The following is a 20,188-nucleotide window of genomic DNA, read 5'->3' on the forward strand; positions in this document are numbered from 1 at the left end:
AACTAGCAACCAACTGAAAAAGAAATTGACGAAAATAATTAAAGTAAAAGATATTTTCATAAAAAAAAAACATATGCTAACAAATCAAAACACAAACCAACAACAAAACTTGAAAAATCTCAAATTTAACTTGTTATACTTAGGAACCATATTTTAAATCTGAACTCAAACTAAACTAAATAAAAACTGAAATGAACAGTAACCGATTTGGCCTGGTGCTACCCTTAGATGTCCCGAAGGGGTATCTTGTTTTTATTGGGCATCTACTTTTGCAATTGTTCAATTTAGCAACACATAAAACATATATCCAGATTTTTAAAAATAAGATTAAAAAAAAAAAAAGGTAAAATACCATTGCTGTGCTAAGCATTTAAGCATTGGATACAGGAGCTATTTTGACGCTTCAGAAAAAGTAAGTCCTTTCTCCAAGAAATGGCTACTCGATGGGTGTAGCCAAACTCATTAATTCACAAGAGCTCCGATAGCCGAGCCCTGACTGCTATTTAATCGCTTGTGGACACCCACCTTCACCGCAGTCTCCCTCTTGGCCACGCTATTGTAAATTATGGTGTCTGAGAAATAAAAAGTTCTTCCCACCTATCTGACAGGCTCTCTGTCCAACATTTAATACTGAAATAAATATTGACTGTGTTTTTTAAACTTTGATCAGAGTTGGATCCTTCCTGCTCCTCGACCAAGGAGCGTGACTGTGAATCAGTCGTAGTAGCGTTGCTGAGTGTAACAATCCAAGTTGCAACCGTGAGACACACCCAACAAATCACAGTATCGCTTGTAGAACCCGATCCGGCCATCAACCCTTTCATCATACCCATGCCCGCACTCGCCCGGATTGATAATGTTGGTAAGTAACCCAAAGCCTGGGAGACGATTGTCCCTTAAATCCTCTTCTGAAGGAGACCACTTTCCTATCATCACATCATGACATGAGGGTTTTGGTGGCTGAGGGGTCATCCAGAACCAGATGGATGCCTTGAAGCAAATTACAGGATCTGTCGCTACAAGGTCCGGGTTACTGAGGAGGTCTACTCCTAGAGCTTCCCCTGCTTGCCCGTAGTTGAAGTTGCTGTCATCCAAGAGTGTAGCCGTTCAAAAGTCAGGCATATTGAAGATTATTCTGATCATTTCAATGGAGTCAAATCCAAAAAAAATCATATGTTAATGAGTTGGGATTTACTAGTCCCACAGAGCACCATGTGAGTCCTAAGATGACTTGGAGAGGATGATTGTCCAGGACCAGTCTCCCTGTGCAAATAAGATTCAAACAACCCTCACCATAGCGACTGGAGGACTCGGTGACAGACACCTATGCTGCTGTAAGAATAGCAAATCCCATTTCGGCCTACCATGAACAAACTATGGATTACTTACAATGTCAACTGGACTGGTCCCCGGCCATAGTATGCTTGTCCAGGTACACACGGCCACTTTTCACTTGGTCGACAATAATCTGATGGAGGTTTCCTTTGTCTAATCCAGCAATAACCCCATGAATATCGATCCGATGCATTCTTCCCGCCGCCTGCATGAACAGATTCTATGAAAATCCGCTAACAAATTTTGCAATATTTTCCGTTTCCCAGATAAGCATCCGATTCATGAGTAGAACTGGTTAATGTACCTGTGGTTTCGCGAGAAGTCTGGCCAAAAAAGGCCGCGAGCTCTCTCTTTCGAGTTTCTTCATCTCCCACCGTTCCGAAATCTGGAAACGAATTTGCAGCGGTGATGAAAGCGTCGTAAGTGTAGAATGCTCCCTCGCAAAGGCGGTTGCCTCTGTGTGGCAGCATTTTGTCATACAGTTCACGAGATATAATAGATGTCACTCCGGTAGCAGGAGACGATAGACTAGGGCATTGGCTTTGGTAATTCCCGGAGACGGACCTGTGGTTAAAGACAATCAAATTACTCAAGAGTTTAAACGAAAAGTAAATTAAGAGAGAAACGGAGGTGCTTGGGCATCTCTGCTTGTCTACTGCGCAGGATAGCTCCTTGCTTTACCCTTTTTTGCAGTTTCGATTAGCTAGGATCATCTTGATTACGGAAGTATCAAATAAAATGGCTCGCCCCAGCATAATGCCATGGATTGAAGTAGTAGAAACAAGTACTCAATCGTTAACATTGTGTAGACAGTAGACAATCACAGTTAAAGAAGGAATAATTTAAGGAAATACTTGATATTTCCAATTTCCAAATCATACCTCTCTTCGGGAATATCTTTCCCACCAGAAATCATAACCCGAAATGATCGAGAACGGCTCCGATCCGAACTCGGCTTCTGCGACGGGATCAGACAGGATTCCGACAGAGTACTCCACCGCGAGACACGCTTCCTATAATCCATTTGACAACGCAAAACGGATCTAGAAGACGGACTGTTGTTCCCGCCTGAAAATGAGAGTAATGCAACGTGAACATGGTCGGGGAAAGCTGATCTGGGAGATGGGAGAGCGGCGGAAGCTTGAATCGGACAGGAAGTAGTTCTCAGGGTCATCGCCTTCTCGTGGGTTACGAATAGAAATCAGTTCAGGAGACTGAAGCCGTCCGACCGCCAAGGAGCCAAAGACGATTACCGCGAGGTTGAGTCGTCCGTATTTCACCGTCTTAAAAAGGAATAGTCTATGAGCAATATTTACTGAATAAGGTTATAGTTAAATTAGATAATTTATTTCACTGATATATTTCACTTATAAAAACTTAAGTAATTGGTCATTAACCTATAAATGTTTCTTTATAATAACCATATCAATTTCTTATGCAAGTATTAAATAAAAATTTAACTAATCAATAACCTACTCGTATAGTGATGTTATGTTCCTAATTAATAAAAAAATAGGTTAAATAAATCATTTGTCTTGACTAATTAATTATATATCCATGAAACTATCATTATTTTTAATAATCATATGTTCCATAAATCAGTTTATATTTTTCAATTATATTTTTTATTTTTAAGTTTATAACTTGTTTAGTTTTTTAATTTTTTATTTTTACTTCTATATTTAAAATTTATCAACTATCTAAATTTTACACACAATCGTGATACACCTAAGAAATTTACAAATTCAAAATTAAAAAATAAAAAAATAAATTATTTGGTGGCAAAATTCAAATTTTACTGCTTTTTTGTCAGTAAGCTCGGGGAGTCAACCCCATCTGATTGAAAAACAATAAAAAGGAGTCGACCCCTATATGGTGCAAAAGCAAGAGTGGACCCTAGACATAGGAGATAACCCCATATGTGTATGAAGCAATAAAAAACAAAATCAGTGAAAATTTTTTGCCCCTAATATTTATTGGGTGTGAAAAATATTATGTAGTTGAATAGAGTTATATTATGTTGATCCAAATATTAATATTCGGTTGCAAAATTCAATTTTTCCGCTAAATATCTTTTTCCCGTATCGTGAGGGAGTCAATTGCATGGGAAGGAATCGACCCCATCTAAATGAGAAGCAATTGAAACATAATGTATTTATTTGCAAAATATTTTTTCCTCTAATATTGACTATTGGTGGCAAAAAAAAATATATATATTTTGTTGCTGAATATTATAACTATATTTATCTACATAAAAATATTGGACTACAGAGGTCAAGTTTTTCTATTAACTATCTTTTTTCCAGTGTTGGTGGGATATATTTTTCTAGCGAAAATTACTTTCCACCAAACATATATGTTTCCTAGATAATGGCAAAAAAGTATTTAAAGGTGGAAATCCTTTTTTGTTGAAAGTATTTCTTTCATGTGTTTCTGTCAGAAGGTTTTTTTGTGATATGAAATTTTCACTAAAAATCTTTATTTTATGTAAATTTTTTCATCAATAATAGTTCTTGTTTTTTAGAGAAATTGAATTTTGTTTATAAGTTGGTGTTGCTTCCAACTATTCCTGAGTCCCTTTCTAATTTGATCTTTCCTAGTTTTGTTGTGCACATATATCGACACTTGTTTGTTCTTTCTTGTATAATATTTAATAGCATCAATACAAGTTATTCATATACTCTTCACCGATTTCTCATAGAGGTTTTTTGCTCATAGTCTACTCTCATGTTGTAATATAGTTTATTTAATTCTCTTACTCAAATTCTGCAATATTTGGGTCTCGCTGCCAAGTGTTCTTTATACCTCTTCTGTTTCAATGATTTCTGATAGACTATTCTTATACACTAATACAAACTATTCTTGTTGTATAGTATTTCAAAACATCACTATAGGTTGTCCATAGACTAGTCTCATGTTGTAATGCAGATTTGTAATACAACTCTCTTATTGATAGTCTATTTGAGTGTTTTCTAGTTTTGCTTTGCACCTATTTGAACATTTATATTGTTGTTTTTTCCATGTAATATTTAGAAATTAATTTCAGAAGTTTAACAAACAACACCAAAAATTGGTTTATGTTTATTTGTTGGTTCTAGGTCCTAATAAATTGACTTCAAAAGTTTACCAAATAGCACCATAAATTGATTGTATTTATTTCTTGGTGTTATTCCTAAGTATTCTTTAGCCCCCCTCTTGACCCCCCAAAAAAGCTTAACTAACAAACCACCAACAAAGCAAGAAATTGAAAAAAAAATTAACAAACTTATGAAACACCCATACCAAGGAAAATAGAAGATGAAAAGAGGTAAATACTTTAGAAGGGAAAACAATGGAGAGTCTATGACTACATGATGAGAGAAGATATCACAAGTCACAACAAAGATGATGGAGAGAGTTAGTGAAAAGAGGGTTTCCATGAGAAAAACAAACAAAACACAAAAAAGGGCTACATACCTTTAGAAGAAAAAATGATGGAGAGTCTATGACTACCTTTTGAGAGAAGAGATGACAAGTCGCAACAAAGATGGTGGAGGGGTAGGAAAAAAAGTATTCCCTAAACAAAGAACCTACAAATGATAAAATTCTTCTTATATGTTCTAATTAAGGGACGGTGATGGCAAAAGACATTGGAAGATAACCTAATATTGTTGACCATAGGTTGACTCCCACATTGCTTTTGATGATAACAAAACTTATTTGAACTAATGACTTGAAAATCTAGAGTATTTCAAATACTTCACATACTTCACCTTCAACAACATCTCAAGGTCTAAAACATCAAAGCCAAAATGAAGACCTCAAGCACAATTGAAGGACATCTCTTGAAGAAGCACCTACAAGGAAGAAGACAACAAGAAGACTCAAGTTCAAGCATCATAGACAAACATTTAAACTCAATCAATTTTTGTAAGAAAGTAGTCTAACTCTTATTCATTAAGTATTTGTGAAATCAGAGCTTTATGGCATAAATTGCATATAGACATGTTTAGAATCATCAAACATGTCACTTAGAAACATGTTAAAGCACTTAGAGAGAAATTCTCCTCCTTTATGAAATATACATTTTTAATCTGGCATTGGAACGATCAATCAATAATTGATTGAAATCGATCATCTAGAACTGTGCAAGCCAGAAATATAAAGTATGATCGATCAACTATAGTCGATTGATTGATCATCTAAGACATGGAAATTTTATGCTATAACGCATGATCGATCATCCCTCAGAGATTGATCGATCATAGCTATCCAGGCAAGCAAAAGTTACATGGAATGATAAATCATCGCTCCAGATTGATCAATCATCCCTCTAGATTGATCGACAGTAAGAACCTTGCCAGTAAGGGACTTCAAACATGATCGATCAAATAAAAATACACTAATTGATCGTACTTGTATTGCATAGCCAAAGGAAATCTCAATTGATCGATCAATCTTTGGCAATGATCGATCAACTTAACTTTTCTTGACCAACGGTAACATATTGATCAATCAATCCATCAATCAACAAGTCTCTAACAGAAAAGTAGCCATTATGATCGATCAATCACTTACCCATGATAGATCAATCAGTGGTCTGATTTTTTAAAAAAGAAACAAATAATTGCTAGTTTGAGTTGGGAAAGTTATAAATAGCCCACCAAACCAAGAGTAAAGAAGTGAATGAGCATTTATTAGCATATCTTTAAGCCACAAACCTTTATCTTACAAATTTCTACCAAAAGTGTTTTAGAGAGAAAGAGATAGAGAGTTACACATTTGAAAAACCTTCAATCTCTTTCAATTATCCTTGCATACATCATAGTACAGACTCATTGATCTATTTACAACATGCTACAAAGGAGGAAGCAACTTGAATCTCTCAAGGAGAAACATCTCTCTATTACGGTCCCGGGTCATGGATCGAGTAACACGGCGTGGGATTTGAGAATCTAGCACTTGTATCGAGTTGTTGGACTCAATAAGGAGGGTTAAAGCTCCCTTCTTTGATTGATCTTTCACACGTGGTCAATTCCCCTTTTGATGTATCCACTCTAGTGCTAAAGTTATAGCTAGAATTGAATTAATTCACATGGAGAAAGGATTGGAAGAGATACCTTTTGCTGCTCACGGAAACCAGGGTTTCAACCCAGGTTTGGTTGCTGCTCGTGCTAGGATTGAAGGCCTAGCTTCTGTGTAGCTCTTGGCTCACCTTGGTGGATGTGGATGCTAGATTTCCGTGATGCTTCCAAGCTAGGAAGAGATGCACCAGACCTTCACGTGGAAGAACCAGAAAACCCTTCCTTTTTCTGCTCGTCAAGAGGTTTAGAACCCTTGCTGGCTATTGACGCTGAGAAGGAGGGAAGATCCTCTCTTTGGGCTCGGAAAAGGGGCAGGAAGCTCCTCTTCTAGCTATGGATGATGGAGGATGAAGGTGGATGAAGATGGATGGCAATGGAGGGTGAAGGATACGTTGGATTTTTGGAGTAAACCCTAAACTCGAGATCAAGAGGTGATCTCAGCCTGTTTACACTTGGTTATTCTAAAATCACAAAACTTGCGTCATTCATTCATTCTTTCCCTTTAAATAGATCACAACATGGAGTTTTAGGGTTAGGGTTACAATAATTCACATAATGCCCCTACATATAAAAGTAATTAGAAATAACTCCTACTTAAAACAACATAAGAAATAAATCCTACTCAAAGTAATATAAGAAATAAATCTTACTCAAAGTAATATAAGAAATAAATCCTACTCAAAGTAATATAAGAAATAAATCCTATTGAGTGAGTTGTTGTTGCCTCCTTCGTTGTGTGACTCAATGTGCTATTGAGTCCACAACATCTGCCTCCTCCTAGAGAAAGAGTTTGTCCTCAAGCTCAAAAGCTGGGTAGACTTGTTTCAAGATGTCCACACGTTCCCATGTTTTAGCATCGGGGTCAGTGTCCGTCCACTGAACGAGAATCTCCCAATGGTCATTGGTCAGTCGAGCGCGTAACACCGCAGCAGTGGTAAGAATAACCTCGCCATTATCAACTGGTGGTAGGAATGGAGTGGATGTAGGTTGTGCCCCGAAATGTGGCTTCAAAAGAGAGACGTGAAACACATCATGAAGTTTGGCCGTGTCTAGTAATTTGAGCTGATAGGTGACTGGTCCCATGCGTCGAAGAATAGGGAACGTAAAAAATATCTGGGAGAGAGCTTACCATCCCGCAAGAGACTGCTGAAGGTAGGGCTAGAGCCGTAGCCACACATAATCCCCAACCTCAAAAGAGACCTCACGGTGGCCTTTGTCGTAGACATTCTTCATCCGAACTTGGGCGTGTCGTAGCCGTTCTGTAATATTCTGTAGTAGCAGATCCCGGACCATGATTGCCTGATCAATTGTGTCCACGCGGGAGGACCGAGGGTTGTACGAGAGAAGGTGAGGTGGATCCCGGCCATATATAACCCGGAAAGGAGTGGATTGCAAGGCAGAGTGGAACGAAGTGTTGTAACATGATTCGGCCCACGAAAGCCATTGAACCTATTGCCACGGAAGATCACCCACCAAGCACTGTAGATACATCTCGATGGTGCGGTTCACCACCTCTGTCTACCCGTCTTAGAGTGGATGATAGGCGGAGGAGAACTTCAATTTAGTCCCACTCAAGCGAAAGAGTTCCCTCCAAAAGGTGCTCGTGAAAACTGTATCTCAGTCACTCACAATGGATTCTAGAACGCCATGTAAGCGGACTATCTGCTCCAGGAAAGTCTGAGCAACCCGTGTTGTTGTATAAGGATGATCTAGCGGTATAAAATGTCCGTACTTGGAGAATCTATCAACCACCACAAAAAGTACGGATTTTTCGGAGGACAAGGGTAGACCTTCCACAAAATCCATCGAAATATCGGCCCAAACCTACGTAGGAAGGGCCAGAGGCTGGAGAAGACCAGTTGGACTCAAGTGCTCAGCTTTGTTGCACTGGCAGACCTGACAGTCGCCCACATAAGTTGCAATAGAGGGCTTCATGGCTTGCCAGTAAAAATTAGCTCAAATTATGTGCAATGTCTTTTGTATCCCCTCGTACGTACTGTCATGGTAGGCCGAGAGAATAGCTGGAATCAACTCAGACTCTGGTGGAAGGAAAAGCCGTTGCTTGTAATAAATAAGTGAATCCTAGATGGACCACTTCGAATGCATTGTCCCTTCCGAAATCTTCTGATGCAGTTCCTACAGTGCAGGGTCAGTGGCATGTGCATCTCTCACCAAGTCCAGGATGAGAAATCTCGGCTGGCTGATCGAATAGACCTACTGCTGATCCTCAAAACACTACGACAAGGCGTCTAACGCCTTATTCAATCACCCTACAAGATATTCCATCGAGAAGTCAAACCCCAACAACTTATTGATCCAGTGTTGCTGTGGCAACGTCGTCAAACGCTGTTCTAGTAGGAATTTAAGGCTATAGTGATCCGTGCGTGTGAGAAAAGCCTGACCCCATAGATAAGGCCTCCAATTTTGGACCACCTTGGCCAACCCAATCAATTCGCGCTCATAGGCTGCCAGCTTGTGATGGCGGACTGCCAATTGTCTGCTAAAATAAGCAATAGGATGGCCCAGCTGCAGTAAAATGGCCTCAATGCTCACGCCCGAAGTGTCGCACTCTACCAAAAATAATTCGTCAAAGTTGGGAAGTTGTAATACTGGTGCGGATGCGAGAGTAGATTTTAGTGTTGCAAACGACTGGGTGGCCTCCTCATTCCAAATAAAGGAATTTTTCTTGAGCAGGCTGGTCAATGGTGCTGCCACCGACCCGTAGTTCTAAATAAATTTGCGGTAGTAGCCCGCAAGACCCAAAAACCCCCGTAATGCAGAACAAGACTGTGGCTTCGGCTACTCATGAATAACTCGGATCTTCTCGGGATCCACCGTAACCCCCTCATGTGAGATAATGTGTCCCAGCCGCAAAAAAACACTTGGAATGTTTTAAATAGAGCTGATGTGCTCGTAACAAGTCAAAAACAATCCTCAAGTGTGCCAAGTGCTCCTCAACCGACTTGCTATATATAAGAATATCATAAAAAAACACAAGAACAAATTTTCGAAGATAGAGGCTAAATACCTCGTTCATCAAAGCTTGAAAAGTGGAGGGTGCATTGGATAACCCGAACGGCATGACAACGAATTCAAAGTGGCCATGATGTGTGCAGAACGTCGTCTTCTTGATATCAGATGGGTGCATCCGGACCTGATGGTATCCCAAATGGAGGTCGAGTTTAGTGAATAACCATGACCCATGTAACTCATCCAAGAGCTCATCCACTACCGGAATCGGAAACTTGTCTTTCATTGTTTGCACGTTCAACTCCCAAAAATCCACACAGAATCTCCATGTCCCATCATGTTTCTTCACAAGTAAGACGGGCGAAGAGAACAGGAAGTGACTGGGATGAATAAGACCCTGTTTCAACATCTCCTGGCACTGACACTCTATCTCATCCTTTTGAAGGTGTGGGTAACGGTATGGTCGCACGACCACTACCTCAGATCCTGGTTTCAGACAGATCCTGTGGTCACAGTGCCTCAGGGGAGGCAATCCCGAAGGCTCTAGGAAGAGGTCAGAGAACTCCTCAACTAGACCATCACTAGTACTGTCAGGCTGTTCTTGTGTCTACAAAGTGTGCATGCAGTGGGCCTTGTCCACCTGACAGCACTTTAAGAGCACCCAACTCCCGGCCAAATCAAAGCTCATGGTTAAAGCCGAAAAGTCCCACAGAATGGGCCCCAACATTTGTAACCATTTAATGCCTAATACCATATCAAATCCAGTCAGAGGAATAACAAAAAATTAAGCATTAAACGAAGTAGCGCTAATGGAAAAAGTTACCCCCTTAGTAATCCCATAGCTAGGGGCCTTCTCACCATTGGCCTCTACAACGGTGGTTGTCGGATGAGGGTGTATCTAGAGCTGGAGGTGTTGTGCGGCTATCAAACTCAAAAAATAGTGTGTATTCCCCGAGTCGACTAGTCCCACCAATTCTCGGTCGATGACATGAGCTCGGACTTGCATTATGTTAGGCGATTTCTCCCCAGTAATAGCATGTAAGGATATCTCTGGTGGTTCCTCCTCGATAATATCCTCTGGCTCCTCTGGAACCTCTGAATCCGCCACCTCGAGCCAAAACAATCGTTTATATTGGTTCCCTACCCGATACTGCTCATCGTAGTGATAACATAAATTTTTGGACCGTCATTCTGCCATCTCTGCACTCGTTAATTTTTTGATAAAGTTCGGTAGGGGATTACCAGGGCGGGAATCGGCTACCCGAGTCGTAGTCAGAGTGCATCTGGAGGAGGGTGCTGCTAGAGATGCTCCCTAAGATGAAGTATAGCGGTGCCCTTGCCATGTGGAGGAAGTGTTCCTCTCACCCGACCAACCCGGCTTATGTTGCTGCAATTGTTGTCGTTGTTCGATTGCTCGGGCCATATTCATTGCATGAGCTAAATCCGTAGGCATAAGAAGTTCCACCTCTAGCCGTAAATACTCATTGAGACCCATTGTGAATAGGGAGATCTGTTGGTCAACCAATACGCTCTCACCAGCACGATCCAACTTTTCTTGGAACAATTTTTTATATTGTTCCACATAACCAGTTTGTCGCAATAGGACTAACTCCCCCAGAGGGTTGCTGTTGGTGGGAGGGCCAAATCTAACTATGCATAGATTTTTAAATTCTCCTCAATTCATCCCTGGTCTCTCTTTTTCTACTTGAGTAACCCATAACATGGCTTCATCTTTCATATGAAAAGAGGCTAGTTTCACCTTATCCCATTTAGTAGTCCCTTGGTTTAAAAAAAAAGTTTCACATCTATGTAACCAAATTAAGGGATCAACTGAACCATTGAAAGAGGGAAACTCTAACTTGGTGTACCTTGGAACTGTGCCTCCATGCTGGGGTCCTTGGACAGTAGTGCACCCAGGCCACTGTTCCCCTCTTCTGTGATATGGTTGAGCAATCTCTCTCGCCTTTGGGCTCTGATGTCTCTCTGTCCTCAGCTCAGTTAGCATGCTGATGACTCGACTCATCTCTTCTTCCAAATCACAAACCTTCCCCAACACCGGTTGTGCTGTTTCAAGGCTATCTTCTATCTTTTGTATCCTGATTTGGATTTCTTCATTGCTAAGAGTATCCCCCATGTTACCCTGCTCTGATACCACGTTGTTACGGTCCCAGGTCATGGATCGAGTAACACGACATGGGATTTGAGAATCTAGCTCTTGTACCGAGTTGCTGGACTCAATAAGAAGGGTTAAAGCTCCCTTCTTTGATTGATCTTCCACGCGTGATCAATTCCCCTTTTGATGTATCCACTCTAGTGCTAAAGTTATAGCTAGAATTGAATTAATTCACATGGAGAAAGGACAGGAAGAGATACCATTTGTTGCTCATAGAAACCAGGGTTTCAACCCAGGTTTGGTTGCTACTCGTGCTAGGATTGAAGGCCTAGCTTATGTGTAGCTCTTGGCTCACCTTGGTGGATGTGGATGCTAGATTTCCGTGATGCAACCAAGCTAGGAAGAGATACACCAGACCTTCATGTGGAAGAACCAGAAAACCCTTCCTTTGTCTACTTGTTAAGAGGGTTAGAACCCTTGCTGGCTGTTGACGCTGAGAAGGAGGGAAGACCCTCTCTTTAGGCTCAGAAAAGGGGCAGGAAGCTGCTCTTCCAGCTATGGATGATGGAGGATGAAGGTGGATGAAGATGGATGGCAATGGAGGGTGAAGGATACGTTGGATTTTTGGAGTAAACCCTAAACTCGAGATCAAGAGGTGATCTCAGCCTGTTTACACTAGGTTATTCTAAAATCTCAAAGCTTGCCTCATTCATTCATTCTTTCCCTTTAAATAGATCACGTCATGGAGTTTTAGGGTTAGGGTTACAATAATTCCCATAATACCCCTTCATATAAAAGTAATTAAAAATAACTCCTACTTAAAACAATATAAGAAATAAATCCTACTCAAAGTAATATAAGAAATAAATCCTATTGAGTGAGTTGTTGTTGTCTCCTTCGTTGTGTGACTCGGTGTGCTATTGAGTCCACAACACTCTCCAAGCAAGAATGTAATTTTTCCTTCTTTTTATGAAATTGTTAAAGGTTCATATAGAACCAGTTAATCTAGATAGAAAGGTCTAGCTAGAGCTAGAATCTAGTAACAATCTCTTGGGGAGATTGTCTTATGTAAAAATTATGTATTGAGCTATGCATGGCCAAAGAAAATCGGAATCACTTTGTAATTTTCCAGCTATTAGAGTGTAATAGGGGAATTTTCTCAAGCAAGTGTTATTAGGCGGTGACTACCACTAGGGGAACATCAATAAAAAAAAATCTTTTTGTCCCTATGGTGTATGCATGTTGCTATTTACATTGAATTGCTTTTATGCATGATATTTTAGTTAAATGCACAAATTGGTTTAATTTCTATACGTGCCTATAAATATTAAATATTATTTACACAACTTCACTATTTAATATAGATATATTTTTATAATTATTTATTACTATTAGTCTAAGATTTTCAGTTTTTTTATATAATAAAAATAATTGCAAATAAAAAAAGAAGAGCAAAATTGACAAGGTTATAGGGAACACATATAATTCCAAAATTCAACCAAAAACTTTCCTCACATTTTGGAACAAAATTTTCATGAGTAGAATTCTCAAAAAAATGCAATGCATCAACTAGCCAAGTTCAACAACATTCTACCTAGTTTGTTGACAAATTACAAAAAAACTACCAAATTGTTTGTATTAAAGTTCAATTTTTTTATGAAATTCATATTACTAAAAATTTTCAATTTTTAATGGTAGAAATAAATATTATTTTATTTTCATATGTTGATGAAGATGGACATGTTACAACATCAACAATAGTTGTTATCGACAACTAGAAAATTCAATTGCTAGATAAAACCTCAAATAAAATTGATCAACATTTGGTTAATGAACTTCAACAGTTCATTTGACCAAATAGAATAATAATAGCTAAAAGACATAAGAGTGATTTAATTACCAATAGAAAAAATAGTAGTTAAGAATTTCTTTAAATTTTAATATCTAATATCTCTATTGTCTTATCATAGGATTTATATTCCAGAACTAGGACTTTGGAAACCTTTATTGTGGTGCTACTATTTGGTACAAAGAAAGAATTATAAAATCTACAACCTTTAAAACCGAACATTTTCACTTGGTTGTTATAATGGAAAAACTAGTGTTTAACTATAGTAACAAACACCCATTTTCCTTGCAGTTCTTTGTGAGTATAATGGAGGACAAAGATCAAGAAAGTGTTGGGAAAACAATAGAGTTTATAACTCTATATTCAGTTTTACATCGATGAAGGAACAAATTAAAATGAAATCAATGATAAACAAAATCCATATGTTTTAAAGATACATAGACAAAATTATTTGGATCACCACTATCTCTAGTTCGACAAAAAGCCCAATTTGTTCACTTATTATACATATGATATAGAACATGAGGTGTCTAATAGAGTTTATCTATTTGTGGCTAACGTAGACATTGATAAAAAGATTGTAATATAATAATAAAGGATAAACTAACTAGAACTTTTGGAATGACATAATATCCTTTTCAACAAAATCAGACACTTACATTTAGACTAAGGTTAATTAGAGTAAGAAATGAAGTTGATGGTCAATAGAAGTTGTTGATCTTATAAATATTGAAAATAAATATAAAAATTTGGATGGAAGAGATATAATAGTTGAAAAAATGGGAACAAGTTTATAAAGAATTAGATAAAGTCATCTCAGTTAATGACAATGCAACACCCATTATTACTTCTTTGGAGAGAATACACATAAAACAAATATATTGCATAAAAATAGTCAAGACAGATGTCAGCGACAACATGAAGGAAAAACATTATTTAAGGGAGGAAGATTATTTCAAGAATTTGTGGTTGATGTTTATGCATGTATGAAAGAATGCCATTTTAATTTGATACAACATAATCAAAAGAAAATCAAAGCTAAAATATATAAAATAATGAAGATATAGTTACTGTTGGAGATACTACTCTTGGAATAATAGACAAATGATTAATCTTATCATCCTCATTTACTGGGAGCACAAGATATATAGTTCCAAACTATTAAGATGCCAATGCAATTTGTAGATGAGCTGGATTACATGATTTCTTCATCACGTGCACATCAAATAAGAATTGATCGAAGATTAGTTCCAATGATTGTATCACGAGTTTTGAACATTAAATTGAATGAATTTATGAATGATCTAAGAGAAAAACATGACTTTCGCTAGTGTTAGGTAAAATCTATAAATTAAAAACTATTATTTTATTTTTTTCTATATTTTTGTTATAACAAATACATTCTATTGTCTTTTTTCGTTATTTAGGTTATTGAATATCAAAAAGAAGGAATCAATATGCACATATTTTACTCCCTTTGGACAAAGCCAAACTATTTGATCTAGCTAGCATTGGTGGTCTTATGTCAATAGAAACACTAGATAGAAAAACTAGTCTAGTTGCTTATGAGGTTGCCAACGAATTCTGGTTGCTTATGACTTCTCAACTAGGTTCCTTATTTTTCATGTAGTAGTTATTTTGTTCATACTCATATACCCATGTCAGTTTTCCAACAAGGTTATTACTTCTTATATAGTAGTTAATCTGCTCACATACACATCTCCTTATTGGTTTCCAAATAAGACCCTTATTCGTCAAGTAGTGGTTGTTCTGCACACAACATACCCATATTGGTTTCTGTTATGGTCCTGGGTTAAGTACCTATGTCTTCCGCTCCTAACAGGCCGGTCTTTTGGGTAGTATTGGCTAGGTGCTTAACATTTGGTATCAGAGCAGGCGCTACGTCCTGACTTCGAGTCCCAGCGGCCGCGTGCGCAGGTGGACCGCAAGCCCCTGGCGTGACCCCTGACCCGGTCGCGTTGCTGTGTTAATGCCGTCGTGGTCGTCGGCTCGGGTGGGCGGGGTGTGATGTTATGGTCCTGGGTTAAGTACCTATGTCTTCCGCTCCTAACAGGCCGGTCTTTTGGGTAGTATTGGCTAGGTGCTTAACAGTTTCCCAATAAAGTTTTTATCTATGGTGTAGTAGTTGTTCCACTTACACACACATACCCTTATTGGCTTTCCAATATGGTCCTTATTCCTCATGTCGCGGTTGTTCTACACACACCCACAGATACCCTTATTGGTTTTCCCAATAAGGTATTTATCTCTCATGTAGTATTTGTTCTACTCACACACACATACCCTTATTGGTTTCTCAATAAGGTCTCTATTCCTCCCTACAAATGAGGCATAATATTTTTCCAAAGCTGGAATCAATAAGTCCACAAACATAATACTAGTCAGTCCACATGTTATGGTCCCGGATCTGACACATGGATTCGTAGGGAGGAAGAAGAGAAAGATGAAAATCAAGCCGAAGGGAAGCTTGAAAACCCTAGGTTCATTGAGGAAAATGCACACCCCTGAGCTCGTTGAGGAGAACTCAAAACCTTGTTTATGCTAAATCAATGTTTGCCTTTCTCATTACTCTTACCCCTTAAAAAAGGTTCACCCTTACAAGGTTTAATATAAAATATTATAAAAATACCCCTATAAATAAAATAATCCAAAAATGCCCATATGGCCTATTAATTTTTTAACTGAAATAAAATAAAGTATATTAAGGTAAAAAAATTTAAAATAATAATGTTATTGTATGCATAACATTACACCTCCTCTAGGAGAAAGAGTTTGTCCTCAAGCTCGAAGGTAGGGTCTGCTTGCCCGTGCCGACGTCTCCACCTGTTCCCAAGTATCAACTGCGGTATCTATGTCAGTCATCTAGACAACAAAACTAGAGCATCAAACCAGATAAAAAAAAATTGACACGGCTAGCATCACTTGTTGTAGCATATCCCAATACAGACAAGCAACCGAATAACAAGTTGAACTATCACCTGCGCCTAACTGGTAACTTCTGCCTCGACATTAACAGCCTTTGTGTGATTTGCCTCAACGGTTGCCTCATTGGCAAAATGCAACATGTCCCCGATAACCTCAGTCTTTGGACCCAGTCCATGTTCAACAAACTGCCTAGCATTCTCGACGAAAGTACCATGGCCATAAGCACTGAGTATACGTAGGGGAGGTTAGTCAACTTGACATGGGAGATGAACTTCAGCCACATTAATTAGTTCATCTCCTCAGGTCGTTAGTGGAGCACTAGAATTCAAGTCATCTAGATGACTAAGATGATTTCAAAAATCATCTCCACGGCTTATGCGATGGAATTCTGTTTTTGCACCATATTGCGTGTCATCCAGATAACTCTGGCGCCGTGATTCGAAACCTCGTCAATTTTTTTTTTCAGTCTCTCTCCTACACCCTCGGTCGCCTCCTTCTATCTTCTTCCTTCGAAATTTTTTTCTCCCTTCTCCCTCTCGTTTTTCCCTTCTCCCACTTGCCGCTGATGCCCCTTCGCAGCCGCCGCACCTAATCCTTCCCCCTGCACATCACCTTCTCTGCCTCTCATCGCCGTCGTCGTCGACTCCCATAGCGTCGAGCCCAGCCAGAGCAGCTGCTCTGAACCCTCTCCCATCGTCGTCACCCCCTACCACCGCCTGCTTCCACCATCAGATCAACCGGCCATCGCTCTTGCCGGCACAGCACAGAACCCCCTTGATACCAGTTCGGATACCTAAGTTGAGGGTGAAAATTATTTTCCCACCTCGACACCCCGTCCCGCATAGCGTGCGAACTCGCACGTGCAATATTTTTATAAAAAAAAAACTTGCAAATCCTATTCTCAACCTGTTTTTCCTCTGGACAACGCAATTTCCTCCCCCCTCCCCCCCCCCCCCCCCCCCCCCTGCTTTTCCTCTGGACGATGTAATAATACGTAAAAATATAGTGTGTTAAAGTTAGCATTTGATCAAATTTTCCTGTTTATTTATTTATTTTTTATAATTAATCATGGGCACAATTAATTGGCTCACGTAATTATTGTATTAATGTACAATAAATTGCAATCATTAAATAATATAATATATAATTTAATTAATTAGTATATTAATTTATTTTAATTATACATTAAATTAATTATTCGTGTTGTAATCATGTTTGTTTTACCTAATTTGGAGTATAAGTATTATGTTTTAATTAAGTATACTATTATAAGTTACTCATTTTCTTGTTTTTGATATTTTTTCATTTTGGGGCACTAACACTGGAAACTGTTTTCCAGTGTATATGAACTCATCCACACTAGCACTAAGTTTGAAATTGAATTTCATATAGATGAACGACATCAATTTGAAGCATGAGATGAAGATGAACTTCAAATTTTAAGCTTGTAGACTAACTTCCTCCACACCCCACCCTGTAGGTAAGTGACCTCATCTAGTCCAACGTCATGAGGTTCCATTGTACCAACAAGTTCTAGGGATACTATGCATAACCCATGTGCTGCAGAACTAGCAACTTCATCTATGGATCCCTTACGATCCATTACAATGGATTCATTCACATGCATGAGGCTTAACTTAATAAAATTGTGCCCAAAGCTTCCTTACCTGATGAAGTGCGCACAAACAATAACATACTTCTGTTGTTGAAGTCTTTATTGCAGCCGCAAACCAATATGGTGTAGGCTTGTGTTGGTAGCAGTTTGTGGGTGACCACGGAAGACTCCCTAATATCACAATCTGCCCGCTATGTGCTGTTTTCTACAACCTTGTATTGAAGCTCACCAGAAATAGTGTCCCCACCCCTTGACTCCTTTTTGTTGTCACCTAGAATAGTATCCAAAACTGAAGCACCTATATGCTATCCAGGCGCCCAGAATTTAAATTTTTTCCCTTCAACAGTTATAAAAATCATTCTCCACTGTAGATTCTCCACCATGTCCAAAAAACCAAAACTGCTAAGCATAAAAATCACTGATTTCAGTAGTGGTTGCTGGCTGTCTAGCAGCAAACTTTTCTGCACTGCCACAACAGCACTGTGTCCTTGGCTGTCTAGCAGCACTATGTTCTGCACTGGGACAACAACATTGTGTCCTTGGCTGGATAGCAGCAATGTATTCTGGACTGCCACAACAATATTGTTTGCTCAGCTGGCTGGCAGCACTGGTTTCAGTAGTGTCATTGGTGGCAGCACTGGTTGCTGCATTGCCACAACAAGAGCACAAAAAAAATGTTGAAGAACCCATGCGCGTCTGCACCAGCTATCTATCTTGATAAGTGCAAACGTTCTTTAGCCCCATCGGTTATGTCCTTAGGTGTATCAGTGCCTTGAACTTCTGTAACACCACTCTCCACAGGTTCCAGCACAATTTTTGACCAAGATGAAGCAAAACCTTTCAACTGCAAAGGCTTAATCGAAATGCTAGGAATAACAAATGGAAGCATCAGAATTGCCTCTCCCCAAAATGCATATCGCCCAGTAAGATGACCTCCCACCAATCCTTCATAAACATAACCCAATGCCTCCGTTGACATTAAGTCAGTTGTGCCAAAAAGAAGAAGAACACCTGCTGCAGCAAAATCCTTTCTCTCAGTGCTTCTATCCATCCATATAGGTGACTCTTCGGTGTGAAAAACATCGTTCAACTGGGTTAAGAGAGCCTTTGATGGGTTTAAAGAAATCAATGGAATGGAACTTCCTATCTGCCAATAAACACTGCCATGCTGATTGCCTAAATATGGACCTCTCAGTTTTCTTTTTTCCAACTTGTGTTCATAGATCTGCAGAGCAGTAATCACTGCAGCATGTCCCTGATTCTCATGTGCTATAGATGCACCCTGTGATTCATTTTCATGTGCTACCAATTCCAGGTGCTGGTCATCTACATCACTTCTAACAGGTTTTATATTTTTTTGTTGAGCCCATTTTTGCATTGCCACAGCAGCACAAAACAATTTGTGGAAGAACCCAAGATCTGCAAAACTAGCAACTTCCTCCTGTCTCCTCTCCTTCACAACCCAATTTGCATTCATATTAATCAATCCATTGGATACAAAAACATTAGATTCAAAACCATTCTCTATCGTGCAATTATGTATCAACTTGCCCAAGAAAAAATCAATGGGTGGGGCACCAATAGGAAGGACACGAGACACTGTGATAGGACCCATCACCTGCTATCTTGCCATCTCCTCAAAGACACCCAGTGCTTCCACGATGTTCATGTTTTGGTAGAGTCCAACTATCATGGCATGCCAAACATTCACATTTCGACCGGGCATTTCAGCAAATGTATGGAAGGCACCAGGATTATCCCCGAACTTGGAATCCATATGAATCAAAGAAGGGCCCCCGAAGACATAATGTTTTAAACCCAACTGTAAATCCGAGTAGTGGACTCTTTGGACATCTCACAACACCTCACCAGATATCAAGACCATTGGTCTTGACAAACAGGAACTGTAAGTTACCTTTGAGAAAACATTCGATATGAAGAAATCCTCGGATTCATCCCGCAATCTAGGATCACCAGCCAAATCACCATCAGAAGCACAAAATTCATTCAATTCTGTGTCAACGATTCCAACACCGAACTTCATTCATGGATTATTGTGGAAAACAAAATCGAAGGGCCATGAGATTTCATCTTCCGCAACAATATCATTATCAAGGGCCTATTGAAGCAGCTTCATATCGAAGCCTTCTGAACCTGACCTCTCATCTTCTGCCAGGGCAACGATTTATACTTCGAAATCGAAGTCTTTTGATTTTTTTGCCTTTCAGTGTGCATAACCCGTCAATGGCAAAAAAATGAAGTTGCTGACAAAGTCGAGCCTGATTGTTGTCGAAGGC

General features: G+C 39.2%; 2 protein-coding genes across 2 annotated transcripts; both read right to left on the reverse strand.

Annotated features, from left to right (window-relative positions):
• Nucleotides 1–329: 329 nt before the first annotated feature.
• Nucleotides 330–2,565, reverse strand: LOC137943894 (endochitinase-like). Its single transcript, XM_068789320.1, has 4 exons — nucleotides 2,217–2,565; nucleotides 1,640–1,899; nucleotides 1,390–1,540; nucleotides 330–1,084 (listed from the first exon to the last, which is right to left on the reverse strand). The coding sequence occupies exons 1-4, from the start codon at nucleotides 2,507–2,509 to the stop codon at nucleotides 715–717; spliced, it is 1,074 nt and encodes a 357-aa protein (XP_068645421.1). The 5' UTR covers nucleotides 2,510–2,565; the 3' UTR covers nucleotides 330–714.
• Nucleotides 2,566–16,127: 13,562 nt separating this feature from the next.
• Nucleotides 16,128–20,054, reverse strand: LOC137944699 (uncharacterized). The gene is made up of 2 exons (XM_068790419.1): nucleotides 17,944–20,054; nucleotides 16,128–16,191 (listed from the first exon to the last, which is right to left on the reverse strand). Exon 1 carries the CDS (start codon nucleotides 19,504–19,506, stop codon nucleotides 18,601–18,603), a length of 906 nt encoding a protein of 301 aa, XP_068646520.1. The 5' UTR covers nucleotides 19,507–20,054; the 3' UTR covers nucleotides 16,128–16,191; nucleotides 17,944–18,600.
• Between the last annotated feature and the right edge of the window lie 134 nt (nucleotides 20,055–20,188).

Source organism: Aristolochia californica, unplaced genomic scaffold (genome assembly GCF_029961685.1).
Source record: "Aristolochia californica isolate CCGP_79_NKW_82.1479 unplaced genomic scaffold, dmAriCali1.0.hap1 SCAF_11, whole genome shotgun sequence".
Taxonomy (NCBI): domain Eukaryota; kingdom Viridiplantae; phylum Streptophyta; class Magnoliopsida; order Piperales; family Aristolochiaceae; genus Aristolochia; species Aristolochia californica.